Source organism: Balaenoptera ricei, chromosome 20 (assembly GCF_028023285.1).
Source record: "Balaenoptera ricei isolate mBalRic1 chromosome 20, mBalRic1.hap2, whole genome shotgun sequence".
Classification (NCBI taxonomy): Eukaryota; Metazoa; Chordata; class Mammalia; order Artiodactyla; family Balaenopteridae; genus Balaenoptera; species Balaenoptera ricei.
The window spans coordinates 62767895-62783461 of record NC_082658.1 but is presented as its reverse complement, the minus strand read 5'-3'; the positions used below and the strand labels follow the sequence as shown (position 1 = coordinate 62783461).

Genomic DNA, 15567 nt, shown 5'->3' with positions numbered 1-15567 from the left:
GCGTAGGATCGACACTCAGGGTAGAAATGCCCAGTGGGTGGCGCAGGCTGGACTCTCCGGCAGCAGGGAATGGAGAGGGGCACAGTTTGCGGGCTGCTGTTTCCGTAACACAAGACCGCAGAAAACAAAACCCAGGCGAGGAACGTGTAGGGGAAGCTGCAGGAGGCACGCGGGAGGAGTGGGAAGGGTGCGCGTCCTGAGATCTGAGCGCCTGCCCCCGCCCCCAGCCCCCAGGCAGCCCTCGCCCCTCCCGGGGGCTCAGGGCTTGGCCAGGTGCCCTGTTTCTATTCCTGGGTTGCATTCCCGAGCGGGGCAGGCCACACCATGCCCTCCGCCTGCTACCCCAGGATGCTGAGATGGGCCAGATGTGTCCACGGCAGGGAGGAAGGCAGAAGCCGGGCTGCCCACCGAGGTCACCCCTGGGTCCCTGGACAGGCTCCCTCGCTGCCCCCTCTCCTCTGGTTTGGACACACCCCAGACCGCTGCATGTGCTCTTCTTGTCATCTGACCACACCTGGGCCACAACAGCTGCCCTCAGCCTGTGCACTGGCTCAGGGTGGGGCCCCAGAGGTCAGAGTACATCTACCCCAGCCCAGCCCAGCCACTGCCTAGCACGGGCAGTGATATGCCCAGGCCTGGCGGGCAAGGGCCCTGGCCTGAGCCAAGGCACGAGGAGGGAAGGGGCACACGTAGCACAGGGCCAGGGAGTGGGGTAGTCAGCGGGCGCTGGGGCCTGGCAGGGCTCAGTGGCCGGCAGGCCCTGGCCCTCAGTGTCGCTCCTCCCCTCCCCTCCCCGTCCCACTGGGCAGCACAGGGGAACACAGCAGACCAGGGCCCAACGCTGCTGACCCGAACAGACGTCCAGCCCTCCCACCCGCCAAAGCCGGCGCCAGGGCCCCATCCTGGGTCTGAGAACCCCCTAGAGGAGCCTTACCCAGAGAGGCGGGTAGGGGTCGTGCGCTGGGCCACACAGCAAGCGGGGGACAGTCAGGCTAGAACCTACCCAGGCCCGCCAGGGAGCCAGGGTTACCCCCACCCCTGCCAGGAGTGTGCCCTGGCGGGTGGCCTGGGGCTTGCCGGGAACGAGCCTGCACACTCCCGTGAGCTCCCCCAGCTGGCCCCTGCAGGCCCCTCTGGGCTCCTCCTGGGCCCCGGGCCCCTGCTGGCGCCGGTCACCCATCTGGCACCAAAGCCGGTACTCCTGGGGTTCCTCCCTGCCCTGCCCTCCACGGACGGGGTCTGTGCGTGACCCTCAGCAGACACTTCGCTTTTCCAGGCCCAACTTTCTCATGTGGGACCAGCCAGGGCTCCCCGGTGGTGAGGCCCAGGGTCTTCTCTGGCCCCTGGGGAAAAATAGCTCGCTGTCTGAGTCTCTGAGGGAGGTTTCAGGCAGGGCAGGGGGAGCAGGTACAGTCTGTGCAGCGGCTGCGGTGGCAGAGGGGCCGCGGGGAGGTGGACGGCAGCACTAGGGCAGGGGGTACGCTCTCTGGCCCCAAATCGGCCGGGTCTTGCGAGGCAGTGAGCTCCATGTCCCAGGACATGTGCGAAGGCCAGAGCTTGCTTGAGGTGGTGGACGAGAGGACAGATGAGACACAGTATCAGAGCTGGTGGGCTCACAACGCCCTTGGGCTCCACCGGTCGAGGGTGACGGGACCCCGAGGTAGGGGAGGGGTGACAGCAGGGACCCTCTTGTCTGGACCTCACAAGCCCACAGCCACTCCAGCCCTCCTGCCTGGGTCCCCAACCCCCGCCTCGCTCTGTGCAGCCGGGGCTGCTCTGCGGCCTCCTCGCGGCCTCCCACCGGTCCTCCCGCTGATGGTTCCAGAATCCCCCAAATCTCCTTGGGATGGTGGACACCCCCCCCCCCCCCCGTGAGAGATGCAGACGCTGGCACAGAGAGGGGAGGGGACTGGCCCCAGGTGATGGCAGTGAGGTGACGGGACTCGTGGTGATGCCCCGCCACGCGCACCTCCATCACCCAGGGGCTTCCTGGGGGGCTCCAGCGCATGGGGCAGCACCCCCCCACCTGTGGCTGCCGCCCCAGCAGACACAGCCTGAAGCCCTGTAACACCTGCTGCTGGTGCTGGTGGAGGGGTCAGGGGCGCCAGAGTGGGTGCCCCCATCCTCCCCGGGGCCCAGGCAAGGACAGAGTTGGAGCTCCGGGCTCCAGGCTTTGGGTGAGCTGCATCCTCTCTGGGTCTCGGTTTTCTCATCTGTGAAATGGGGAGGAAGGCGGACGTGATACCCAAGGCTGTCCCTGCCAAGGGAACCCTGAGTCCGTGTGCCCTGCCAGGGTGCCCCGCACAGCCTGTCTGGGCCGCTGGAGCACCTGGCTGTGTCTAGGGGTCTGGGAGAGGCAGTTCTGACCACCACGCCCCACCTCCCTCTGCACCACCAACCCGGGGCTCCCGCCTCGCCAGGCTGACGCTCAGCCTGAGGCTTCCGGCGCCCCTACAGCCGCTTTAGAGGCACCCCCCCCCCCATGACCACAGAATCCGTGCTGGAGCAGACGCGTACTCACAGGACCAGTGGGTAGAGCAGGGCTGGGGGACGAGGCGCAGGGGTGAGGTGGCCAGGGGTCTGCATGCAGCTGGAAGACCGCTGGCCACGGGCCCAGCATCTGCAGCAGCATCTCGCCCCGGTGGCCCTGACCCCACAGGGGCTCTGACCCTACGGCCCCTCCCTACACACCCCACACCCCGCCTCAGCCGCACACACAGTCCTCCTGGCCGGGCGCCTTCGTCTCCTCCTCCACGCCAGTAACTCCTTCCCATCCTCCAAACCCTGACTCAAATGCTGCCACGAGCAAGTGCCGCGTCTGTGTTTCTGGAAAAACGGCAGCAACCCACCGAGTGGCATGCCGTCTCCCCAAGGCCCGGACCCTGAGACCCAGGTCGGCGTGGGCAGTTTCCCTCTGTACCTGTCCTGCCTGCCCCACCCTCCAAGGCCACGGAGATGCCTGCAGGAGGCCCAGAGGGAGCCGGCCGGGGTCTCTCCCCTCACAGTGCTCCCCAGCGGAAGGGGAGAGAGACACACCCCACCCGCCCTGGAGCCCAGAGGTCACCGCAGACACAGTGCACAGCAGGCAAGTCCCTGGCACTCACTGGGCCACTTTCACCACCTGGAAAAGCAGGAAGTGGGTCCGCATCTCTGGGTCTGTCTGACCCTAAGGCTCAGATGGACACAGGACGGTGGCAGCATGGGCTCCAGACTGCCCTCCCGGGAGCCGCGCTCAGCAGACAGCAGCGGTGGCTTTCCTGCCTCCTCACTGACCCCCAGAGCCTTCGGGGTGGACAGGCCGGGGGTCATCAGCTCAGCGTCTCCTGCTTCCCTCTGTGCCAGCTGGAGGGCAGTGACGCACAGGAACACATAGGGCATGCTGCACACTGTCCTAAGGTGGGGACAGTGCCTTCAAGAGCTGGGGTTCCACTTCCAGCCATGACGGGATAACGGAGCCTACACTTACCCACCTGCCTTAGCAATAAACACCAGGCAGAATCTATGAAGCCACGGCCAACAGGCAGCACAGCAAGTGCAATGACCCCTGGCAGAAGGCAGACGAGCGAGGTCAGCTGTAGGACTGCCCCAGCCATCTCCAGGCCACAGCCGGGTCCAGTGGGCTCCCTGAGTTGAGGAGACGAGGTTTGCTCAGAGCCTGGCAGCCAGAATTTTCAGGACAGAGAAGAGAAAAGGGCTGCACAGAGCAAAGACCAGAGACCTACAGGGAGCTGCCTCTTGAGGCTTCAGCTGGAGACCGAGCAGCACACGAACAGGAAGAAACCACCGAGGCTGGGACAGGCCCGCTGGAAAGGAGCAGCGGGAACAACGGCCGACGCTCACACAGGACCAGGAGTCGTTTACGTCCCCGCGGCCAGCGCGCAGGCCCCTCGAACACTCAGGGCACACAGGAGGATCCTCAGAAGGATACGACCTACACGGTGGGCAAACAGGCCCTGGACCAGGGGCCAGTGAGCTTCTTCTATAAAGGCTAGAGAGCAAATGTCTCAGGCTTTGCAGGCCACATGTCTCTGACACACCCCTCAACTCTGAAAACAGCCACAGACAGCTAATAAACAAATGCATACATCTCCATTCCATTCTTTACAAAAGCAGGCATAGACCAGATTTGGTCCATCGTTTGCCAACTCCTACCCTGAACCAAATACGCTTTGGTCCCACCTAATAAAGCTTAACAGCAAGCCTCAAAAGTGTTACATTGTTTCCAAGAACTGCATCCCAGAACAAAGCTCCAAAATGTTTAAAGGAAAAAACAAAACTCCCACACATAAAATTTTCATCACGTCTGGTATCCAATCAAAAATTACCAGACACACAAAGAAACAGGAAATCAATGATCCACATGAGGAAAAAAGTCTACCAAAGTGGACCCAGAATGGATACAGATGTTAGAACTGTCAGACAAAGAAGGGTAAACAGTTATAACTGCATTCTATATGTTCAAAAAGTTACTTGGAGACATGGAAGATTTTTTAAAACAAACACCAAATTGAAACTCAAGAAGTGAAACAATTCAGCATTTAAGATGACAAATAACGTTGGATGGGATTAATAGCAGATTAGACTCTATAGAAGAAAAGATTAGTGAATCTGAAGACCTATCAGTAGAAATGATCCAAAATGACACACAGAGAAAAAAAGACTGAACAACCAAGACCAGAGCATCAGTGAACTTGGGTCAACTTCACAGGTCTAGAGTATGTGTAACTGGAGTCTCAGAAGGTCCTGAGGCAGAGGGTGGGGGAGAGGGGACAGAAAAACATTTGAAAAAAAATGGCCATAACATTTCCACATTTGATGGAAACTGTTCATCCCCAAGTCCAGGACATTCGATGAATTCCAAGCAGAGGAGACATGAAGAAAACAGACCACGGCACATCATAATCACATCACTTAAAATCAGTGACAAAGAGAAAAATCTTAAAAGCAGCCAGAAGGGAAAAGATCATCAAATATTGAGGAACAAAGATAAGCAGACGTCTCAGAATCAACACAAGCCAGAGGACACCGGAGCAACTAAACGGAGGAACGATTAACCCAGAATTCCCTACCCAGTGAAAATAGTTTTCAAAACCAAAGACGAAAATAAGGACTTCCTCAGGGACACAAATGCTGAGAGAATTTACACAGGCCGACCTGCACTGGAGTTGTCACCACCCCTGCACAGACAGAGGGGCTGAGGCCCCAGGGGCTGCACCTGCCCCCAGGGTGCAGCGAGGCTCAGGCTGCCCCTCGCTCACTGGGGTGTGCAGCGGAGACAGGGAGAGCACCCCTCCTGCCCCCTGCCCCCTCCCCCAGCAGCAGGGCTGGGCAGACCTGGCTGCTGTGCCTCAGTTTCCCACACGGAGACATGGCCCCACTCCCCACCCCACCCTGGTGCTAGCAGGACCTGAAAGGCCTGGGGAGGAGGCCTCCTGGGAGCCCCAGCCCCCCCGGGGAAAACGGGGAGGGAGTCTGTGTTCGTGGTAACCATGCCGACCCAAGCCAGGACCAGCTTGCTGACGCTCGTACAGCTGTCCCTTTTCCGGTGGGGGGGGCGGTCACCCTCCCACAATCCGCTGGTGGCAGAGGCCTCCTGTTCCTGGGCTCCTCTCTTGGAGGGGGTTCTCGCTGTGACTCCACCCACCACCTCCCAGAGCCCGTCCTGGGTCCTGAAACTAAGCCCTGGCCATCAGCACTGCCCGGAGAGTCAGTGCCCGGGGCTCTGCCCCACCTTACGGGCGGCGGGGTCCGTGGCAAAGCACCTCCCTTCTCCTCAGTCACGGGGGAGTTAGATTGGAAGACCTGCAGTCCCACCCCTCTGACAGTCATCAGCTCTGGCACCTTCCCTCTGCGCTAAGACAGAAGCCTCATTAAGGCCAATTAAAGGAGCCGCAGTGGGAAGGGGTCAAGAAGCGCAAGCGGGTCCCACCCAGCCCAGTGGCGTTGGCCCTGCCCGGAGTCTCTGGCCTTCCCCAGATACACGGCAGCCTCCTCACCACAGCTCAGGAATGCTGCAGAGACCAGAGGCCGCAGAGCATGGGGGTCAGCTGACCAGGGCTGTGCCCGGCGGATGAGACAAGAGAAGCCCCTCCCTCTTCCTGCCAGCCCCCAGGGGCCTCGGAGTCCTCCAAGCTCCCAGGCACAGGATCCAGACCACCCCACAGTCTCAGAGGATGGCACAAGCCAAGGATTTTCAAACTGGAAAATCGCAGAATCACAAATTCGAAAATGGTTAAAAGCTCAGCTTCTCCAGGATCCAAGAGCAACAGACGCTGTGGGGTCATGGAGCATCGTAAACCCCCAGGGACTGGCCTGGAGAGGACTTGCCCGAGGTCACAGAGCCAGCCCGGCAGGGCAGAGGCTCCTGGGTCATTGGAGCCCCACGTTCTCTCTGCTGCGTTCCCCCGAGCCCCTGCTTGAACCCCTCCAGGATGGGGGGCTCACCACTTCTCCAGCCAGACTACTCCCAGGGAGAGGCTGTCAGGACGGGGCTATGGATGGGGGCAGAGGGAAGAGAACTGAACCCGTGCCAGACACCACGCTTTTTTTCCATGTAAACCCTGCCGCAACTTTGGGGCAGGTGTTGGCATCACGTGGCACTGAGGAGGAAAGGACAGAGGGTCAGAGAGGCGGAGTGGCTAACTTGGGCAACGTGGCTGGGGCTCAGGCCGGGGTCCTGTGATACCAAAGACTGTCTTCCCACCACCGCCCCACGTGACATTTAATCCGGGAAGGGCGTGAGCCTGGGGATCACCGGGACCTCACGAAGAAGGCTGGTGCGGCCCACCAGCTGGGCCTGCCTGGACGTGGGGCGTGGTCCCAATAGGGCGCGGTCCTGCCCCGCGCTGAGCATTCTCATGACTGTTATTGCCTTAATTAAGACAAGTGCCCAATCCCCATTTTACAAATGAGGAACGTGAGGCCCGAGGTCATGCGGCAAGGGGCCGGGTGAACCAGGGGCCTCTGAGAGGACTGCCCGCCTCTGCTGGTCCCGGGGGAGGACCCTCGGCTGCAGGGCGAGCCTGCCGGACCAAGGAGACCAGGAGCTCAGTCTAGACCTGCCACCCAAGACTCTGGTGTGACCTTCAGCAGGCCCTGGCCCACTTTGAACCTCGGTATCATCATCGGTGACATGAGTGTGACGACAGGCCCTGCCTCCCGGGGTCGTGGGAGGGAGGGCAGTGCCGGCCGGGGTGGGGCTAGTGCCCGGGCGCCCCAGGAGCCTGGCGTGCACCCAGCCCAGAGGTGCCAGCCCTCCTTGCTGGCAGAGCCGCTCCTGACTCCCCAGACTCAATTAAGACGCAAACACCGCTGGTAGGAAGCCTTGGGAGAGGACGGGAGCCGACCCCTGGGATTATGTTATCAGACGGTTCGCCACCTGGCAGGTGGGGCCCCGGGCTGGGAAGTGCTCCCCAGACCCGCTGCATGAGGCTGGGCGGGCGCTGCCCCTCTGGGCTCCAGTGTGTCCCTGGGAACAGCCCACTGGGCCGCCCCTGGGGCCTCTCACGGCGTCGAGGCTGTGCTGGTACCGCCTGCTTGGGGACAGCAAGAGCCCCCCTCCTGGTCCCAGGGGACTTGGCGCCCCATCACCCTGTGCTCACCAGGCCTTGGTGTGGTCAGACTTGTGCCCCTGCCAGAGCCCAGAGTCTAGGAGCCTCGTGAAAATGCTTTTACTGCCCTGAGTCAAGCTGGGGGCCCGCAGCAAGGCTCCAGGGCTCCCAAGACGGGCAGGGCTCAGAAAGAACATCCAAGGCGCCGCTTCTCCAGAGAAACGGGGGCTCAGAGACCTCAGAGCTGGGCTCTGGGCCAGCTCCTCCAGTGATCGGCTCGGTGACAGGTTATTTGCCCTCTGTGAGCCCCTCTAAGCCTCAGTTTCCTCATCTGCACGGAAGGGACGGTACCTACACCATGGAGCTGGGAGGATCCAGGCAGATAAAGTGCCCGCTCAGCACCTGATGCACAGCTGGTATTTAATAAGTGCCTCATTAAGCTCTTTTATTCTCCTGGGGCCAAGCCGTGAGCCAGGACTGCAGTGTGGGAAGGCAGGGGCCTGACAGGAGAGACGTGGGGTCAGTCGGGCATTGTGGAACCTGCTTCCAGTCCCTTCCTGCTGTGTGGCCCTGGGCAAGAATCTTAGTGCCCCTGGCCTGGCAGGCACGAGATCCGGGTTCTGGTCCAGCCTTCACCACTCACTCTCCTTCGTGCTCCCCCCGTTTCCTCACGCGCACACGATCCACCCCCGCCCCTGGGGTCCCCGGTGAAGGGATCCTGGGGGGGTTGCTTAGCATCTCCTGCATGAACAACTTGCTAGAGCATCTACCCCCTTTTCTGGCCGAGGCAGGCCCTCCCCAGTCCCAGCCCAACCCAGTCCAGCCTCACCCCTGTCTTGCAGAGGCTGCAGCAGCCTAGGCGTGATGCTACAGGCCCGGCCTCTGGTATGCAGTTGGAACCCCACGGCAGGTTTTCCCTGGATAAATCACTGGCTCCCGGGGGCTGGGGGAGGGGCAAGCAGATGACCTTCCATCTCTGGGGCCTGCTCAGGGCCACCCAGCCGGTGGAGTTGGACCCTGGACCCACTGGTCTTTGTCCCAGAGGAGTCCAGAAGGACAGGGCAGCAGGGTGTCAGAGCTGAAGGGATCCTTAAGAGGTTTCAATGCCTATACCCATTTTACAGATGGGATGACTGGGGCTTGTGCCAGGTCACACAGCCGTGGAGGCAGAGCAGGGACCTGACCCCAGCACCCCTGGCTCCTGGCACTGTGGCCCATTAGTTCCATTCTAATCTCCTGGGAAATGAGGGGACTCAGCGTTAGCCTTGACGGGAACCCAGCCGCTCCCGGCGGGACGGGCTGAATGTGTGTTGTGTCACTTCCCTGCCCCAGGGTCGGCCCGCTGTGCTGACGACAGGTCAGGCTGAGGAGGCAGTGGGCTGGGCCGCCCTGACTCAGCACCACCAGTCCCAGCCCAGGCGCCCTGGTGGGCAGGGGGCCAGCGTCTTGTCCAGGCAGCTGGACGGCGGGATCTCCATCCCAGGGGGTGCGAGGGGCCACTGTCCCTGCATTGGTACTGGGGGTGAGAGGAGGACGCGGGGCTGAGGGGGAAGGAGGTGATTCACGGGGAGAGATAAGGTAGGGAGAGCTCCCGGCAGACGGGCGGGCAGCCCAGGCAAAGCACCCTGTCAGCATCCGTCAGCGTCACAGCCCGGCCCCTGCGAGCCTGGGAAGCAGCAGAGCAGGGGAGATGGGAGGGTTGCAGGTGGCTTGGATGAGCTGCCGCTCCCTGCCCTGCCTCTTACTGCATCCTGCCAAGGCCAGGGCAGGACAGGCAGGGGAGCTGTCTTAGAGTCTGAGGACAGCACAGGTCTGGTCCCTTCCCCACCCCTCCACCCAAGAGCTAACCAGGTGACCTCGGCAGGGGTTAACTAGTGCGGCCTCAGTTACTACATCTTAAAAATGGAACAGGTGACGCTACACGAGATTATCTCGTGCCTGGCACTCAATAAACAGCACCTACGGTTACCAGGGCAGCTCGCGCACACACCCCCCCCACACTGGCCGTGGGCCCCAGGATGAACATGGCAGGGAAGATGTAGGCTGGAAGGCAGGGGACTGGCTCCCCTCGGTGCTGTCAGATGTGAACAAATCCCCGTCCTCCGCCCTTGGTGTCCCCGTCTGAGAGGAGGCACTTGGCCTCTGAGGCCCCTCCTGTTGGGCCTGTGGCTCCCTGCTGTCTGAGCGTGGGCAGGGGTGGCATCAGTGAGCTCCGTCTAGGAGGGATGAAAGCAGGGGGCAGTGCCCACCTGTCCCACCTGTTGGGGGCTGCAGGACAGCACCAACTGGGACCACACGGACCGGGGTTCAGGCCTGGGACGGACTTCCTCCTGGCTGTCACCTTACACAGGTGATGCCGATAATCCTGGGGGGCTCTCGTGGGGAGCATATTAAGTTACGGGGGGGGCATGGGACTGTAGGGGGTGGCTGGGTCTCGGCTCCGGCCGTAGAGATGAGAGACGCAGGGAGGCGGCCCCGGTGCCCAGCCTGGCCCCAGGCTCCCCTCTCTGGCCCCATCACTGGGCCAGGCCGTCTGTCTTTCTGTCTGGGGGAGATTAGACTCTCCAGCGGTTCCCGCGCAGTCTGGGATCTGGGATCTGCCTCTGTCCTACTCCTGGTGGGGAGCAGGGCCATGGGGGGGCGGGGAGGAGCCCGAGCACAGCAGGTCAAGTCCCCACCCAGGGCCTCAATTTCCCCATTTTTAAAAAGGGAGAGGAGGCTGGGTAATGGGATCCCACCAGGCCCCCCCCGCCGGGGACTGGGTCCCATGACCTCCAGCCAGGCGCCCTCATCAGCAGCACCCTCCTACCCCACAGCAGGAGTGGTGTGGGTTATTCAGCCTGAAAACTGGGAAGGCCCCTCCCCCCCTTCCTCCACCTCTTCCTCACTCAGTCACCGGACTCCATCCTCACAGCTTTCATCCTCGCCACCTCCATTTTACAGAACAGAAACCCGAAGCCCCAGAGCTGCCTGGGACCAGGCCAAGAGCCAGGCCCCCCAACACAGGCTATCCGACCCGGCCAGCCCCCTCGGGGGACAGGGACTCCACCTTTCTGGAAACTTAAGCCATGGTCACCTTGTCAGTTCCTACCCACTTCTGTGCTCTGTGCCCAAGAGCTCCCCTGGGACCAGGCCAAGAGCCAGGCCCCCCAACACAGGCTATCCGACCCGGCCAGCCCCCTCGGGGGACAGGGACTCCACCTTTCTGGAAACTTAAGCCATGGTCACCTTGTCAGTTCCTACCCACTTCTGTGCTCTGTGCCCAAGAGCTCCCCTGGCCCCTGTCTGTCCGCCAGGACGGTCCCCAAAGCCACCGTTCGGGTCTTGAGCGGACCCAGAAGAGTGAAAGGGTTAGACTCCGCTAGACATACCTCGCCCCACAAGCCAAGGCCAGGACAGAACTGCTGAGCACTCACTGCTCTCTACTGAGCCCAGACCTGGCCTCAGAATCCTCCTCAACACAGCTCACGAGGCAGGCCTTATCAGTCATCTCAGAACGTGCTTTGAAACCATGGAAGCGTGAAGAAGCACCGGCTCACCAGCCATGGCCTGGCTGTCTGCCAGCGGCGAGACCCCTTCTCAGAACGCGTGTCAGTGTGCCAGCCGAGTGGCTGCCCACGCCGGCACACTGCACAGCTCGGCAGGGGTCGCTCCAGGGGAGGTCCGGACGATGCCTGAGGCTCCTCCGGCCCAGGCAAACCACCCTCATCTGGACTCGCTCCGCTCCCACCCCGGGGACCACACCATTGCCATCCCTCACATCCCAGCCTGGAAAGGTTCTGCCATTGCAAAGCTCACCGAGAGGCTCAGGGAGGGTCACCCAGCGCGGCCAGGAAACAGGCACGCTTGAACTTGGATCTCCAAGCCAGCCTCAGACGGACTCAGGCCACCTCTCAGTCTCCATGCCCACCTCCCGCCCCAGCCTCTCTCCGCCACCCCACAAAAGCATCGCCAGAAAGCTCCCGGCATGTGGGCCTGTGTGCCTGGGAGCCTCCTGCTTCTCAGGTGTGAATCAGAGCCATCCCGAGGGGCAGTGAGAGAAAGCCGCGAGATCCTCCCCGCCCCACCCCATCGCAGCACCTTCTCCTGGGGAACCTGCTCGCCAGGTCTGGGGAAGTCAGCAACACCCCCCAACAATGCACAAAGGCCCTTTGAGACGGGGCAGCCGCTGTCACCTGCCACAGGACCCAGGGGCCCTACCCCTCTGCAAAGAAACCACGGAGCCCCGTGAAGGCAGGAGGGGAGGCAGCCAAGAGACCAGGCTGGGCTCTGAGTGAGCGTGTTCGGCGCAGGAGAGGCCGGGGCGGGTCAGGCCCGCCGGGCCGGGCCGCTTCCTCTCCGGGGACTCACGCGGGCTCACCTTCTGGGCCTGGCTGATCATCTTGCGCACCACCTCCTTGATGTGGGCCTGCCCGTCGATGGGGGGCTGCATGTAGACGCTGGCCCGGGTCACACCCCGGTAGGCGATGGTGTCCGGCCAGCCCAGGTCCAGCTGCGGGATGGAGCGGTCAGACTTCTGGGGCCAGTACTCCAGCGAGGGCAGCGGCTCGGCCTCGGTGCGGGCCCCCCCTTCCCCGCTGCCGTCCTCGCCGTCACCGACCCCGCCGTCCTCGGGCCCCCGGGGCTGGCCGCTGGCCCGGGGGTCCTCGGAGCCGGGGTCATACACCTCGATGGTCTCCACGATGCGCCTGAGCTCCAGCTCCGAGAGGAAGTCGCGGATGTTCTCCCGCTTCAGCACCTCATAGAAGGCGTCGGGGCCGCGGGCCACCAGGGCCTCCAGCGCCAGCCGCTGCTCCTCGCTGTAGAAGAACTCGGGTTTGGCCTCGCTGGAGCGCCAGTTGACGTGGCTGTCGTCCAAGCACTGCACCTGGGAGAAGGCCATGGCGGGCGCCTCTGCCGCGGGCTGGACGCACGCTCAGCAGGTCGGGAGTCCGGTCGCCGGGCGGGCGCAGCGCGTTCTGGAGCCTCCCGCCGCCGCCGCCGCCGCCACCGCCGCCGCCGCCGCCGCCGCCGCAGATCCTCTGCCCCCGGGAGCCTGCGGGAGGGGCGGGCCGCAGGGTCTGGTCAGAGTGCAGGCGGGGCCGGGGAGGGGCGGCCGCGCGGAGGAGGGGCCGGCGGGGGGCGGGGGGTGTGGGCGGCACGCCTCGCGCCCCGGGTGCCGGTACCTGCAGGGGCCGGGGGCCAGCATCCCGGAGGATTTCTGGAGCTGCCAGCGGTCCTGGGCGACCTCTGGGGGGAACTAGGCCAGGCAGGGGACCTCCCAGAAGGTTCCTAGAGGGGCAGGCTGGAGTCCGCTCTCCGACGACCTCTGGCCCTGCTCGGCGGCGCCCCGCATCCCGAGGGCTTCCGGCATGGGATGGGGTCTCGAAAGCCCCCCGGCGCCGCGATCGGCAGCCCGAGGGGCCTGCGCGGAGGAGGCTCGGGGCAGCAAGCGGGCAGGCGGGCGGGCGGGTCGCCGGGGGGGGGGGCCCGGGGTCGGGGGCGCGGGTCAGGTCTCGCTTACCGGGCGGCGCGGGCGGAGCGGGTGCACAGGCGGCCTGTGACTCAGTGCCGCCTCGCCCACCCCGCTGCCGCCACCTGTGGTGACGTGCGACCGGGGGCGGAGCCGGAAACCGATTCACCCCTACCCGCGACGGACACAGACGTCGGGCGGTGTGTGTCTGTCTCCTCCGCTGCCACCAGCCCCAGGTAGCCGAATTCTGAACAGCTCAGGGACGGAAGTCCAAGAGCTCCTGGAACATTGCAGCCCAGGGAGGGGCAGTGTTCTTTCTGAGGACACACAGCAAGTGAACAGCCTTAGCACACCCCGCCCCCAGCCTGTTGGTAACCCTGGTCCCACCCGAACTGTGTGGTTTCCCAGGTGGGACGGAAGTCCATGCAGATGCTCAGCTGTCCAGTTGTGGAAGTAGGGTCGGGACCCGGCTGGGAGCCGCCAAGGCAGGGGTAGGGCAGTTCTGACCCGACCTCAGGAGCCTGCACAGAGCCTGGTGTGGATAGAGCAGGTACCCAGTTCTAGGTCCCAGCCCTGCTCCCTTCTGGGAGCCCCGCCTGCTCAGGACCGGTCCTGCATGATGAGCCCGGGGGCAGGGAGGGCCTCAGAGGGCGGCTGTGGGCTGGGGTCAGGCCCAGCCCTCTGCCCTGCGTCCTGGGGCTTGGGATCCCGGTTCTGGGGGCGTGTGGGGACCACATCTGAAAGCAGGCTGCCAGGGTGGGGACAGCAAAGCCCACGAAACCTGGCCTGACAACGGCCCGCATCCCGCTGCATGCCACGGGCAGTCAGCCAGGCACCTGGCCCAGCCATGCCACCACCATCACCTCGCCCGCCCTGCTTGGAGCTGCTTTGTGCTCAGCTGGGATTGGGGCCCCGAGGACACTGCTCTTGCTGCAGAGAGCCAGCTGTTGATGTCACTGGGCCTGGGCCCATGAACCCCCCTCCCCCAGGACCCTCACCACCATCCATCTGCCTGTCAGCGTCTTCCCTGGGTCTGCTGCCCCGAGCAGAGATGCGGTGTCCCAGCCCCAGCATGCCTGTGGCCCCCATCGCTGACCGCTCTAGTCCCGCACTCCACCCTGGCCCGGGGGCTTCACACTGTGTCTGAACATGGTGCCCCTTCAAGTGCCCCCAGCCCTTCCCAGGTACATGCACACACACCTGCGTCCCCCCGCCCCCGCCCCTGCACATGGTCAGAAGGGGGAGGAAGGTGGTCCCAGGGCCGAGCACTGCCCTGGGAGTCCTGAAGGCTGACTTACAGCCTCTGCCACTGGGGATCCAGACAAGACCTTCTCTGGCCTCAGCTTCTCCTTTTTTTCTTCCCTTGCACAGAGGCCCTGGGGCTCATGAAGGGAGTCCTGGCTCTCAGGGCTGAAGGGCCTCCAGCCCTCCAGCTACCTGCCCGTAATTATAGATTCACAGGAAGCTGTTAAAAAAAAACAACAGAGAGCTTGCATGCACCCTTCACCCAGTTTCCCCCAATGGTGTCATCTTGCATAACCATAGTGCAGTAATACCACAGCCAGAAACCTCGTTCAGATTTCACCAGTTTACGTGTGCTCGTTTATGTGCATGTGTGCGTAGATGTGTGCAACCTTATCACATGTGTACGTTTGTGTAACCACTATCACAATCAAGATCCAGAGCTGTCCCTCTACAGCCAAACCCACACCTCTCTCCCTAACCCTGGCTGCCACCGATCTGTTCTCTGGTGATTCATCCAGAGAATCACCAGAGATTGTGATCTCTGTGATTGTGTATGGCTGTGTTCCTTTCTGTTGCTGCCTGGTACTCCATGGTATTCTAGTCTCTGTTTCTATGAGTTTGGCATTTTTAGCTTCCACATATAAGGGATATCATACAGTATTTATCTTTCTCTGACTTATTTCACTTAGCATAACACCCTCGAGGTCCATCCACGTTGTTGCAAATGGCAGGATGTCTTTCCTTCTCATGGCTGAATAATATTTTCTTATATATATAAGCGTCACAGTTTCTTTATCCATTTATCATAAGTACTGAAGGACACTTAGATTGTTTCCATATCTTGGCTATAGTGAATAATGCTGCAGTGAACGGGAGTGCAGATGTCTCTTTGAGGTGGTGATTTCATTTCCTTAAAATATGTAACCTAGATGCGGGATTGCTGGATCATATGGTAGTTCTATTTATAATTTTTTAAGGAACCTCCATGCTGTTTCCATAGTAGCTGCACCCATTTACACTCCCACCAACAATGTACAAGTGTTCCCTTTTCTTCACATCCTGGCCAACTCTTATTGTCTCTTATCTTTTTGATAATAGCCATTCTTGCAGGTGTGATGATTTCCCTGATGATTAGCGATGTTGTACAAGTATTTTTCATGTACCTGTTGGCCATTTGTACGTCTCCTTTGGAAAAATGTCTGTTCAGTTCCTCTGCCCATCTTTAAATCAGATTTCTGGGGTCTGTTTGTGGGTTTTTGTTTTTGCTATTGAGTTGTATGAGTTCTTTACATATTCTGGATATTAACCTTTTATCAGATA

The 15567-nt window shown here is 61.8% G+C and overlaps 2 protein-coding genes across 4 annotated transcripts in view; one reads left to right on the top strand and one right to left on the bottom strand.

Moving 5' to 3' along the window:
• The window catches only part of FAM83G (family with sequence similarity 83 member G), a 28186-nt gene extending 15658 nt beyond the window's left edge, over positions 1-12528 (bottom strand). The window contains exon 1 of the mRNA XM_059906906.1: positions 11911-12528. Coding sequence (XP_059762889.1) covers positions 11911-12432 — 522 coding nt within the window. The 5' untranslated portion in view covers positions 12433-12528. The remainder of the gene's footprint in view (positions 1-11910) is intronic.
• The window catches only part of SLC5A10 (solute carrier family 5 member 10), a 66004-nt gene that overhangs the window by 38142 nt on the left and 12295 nt on the right, over positions 1-15567 (top strand). The gene's annotated exons all lie outside the window — the stretch shown is intronic.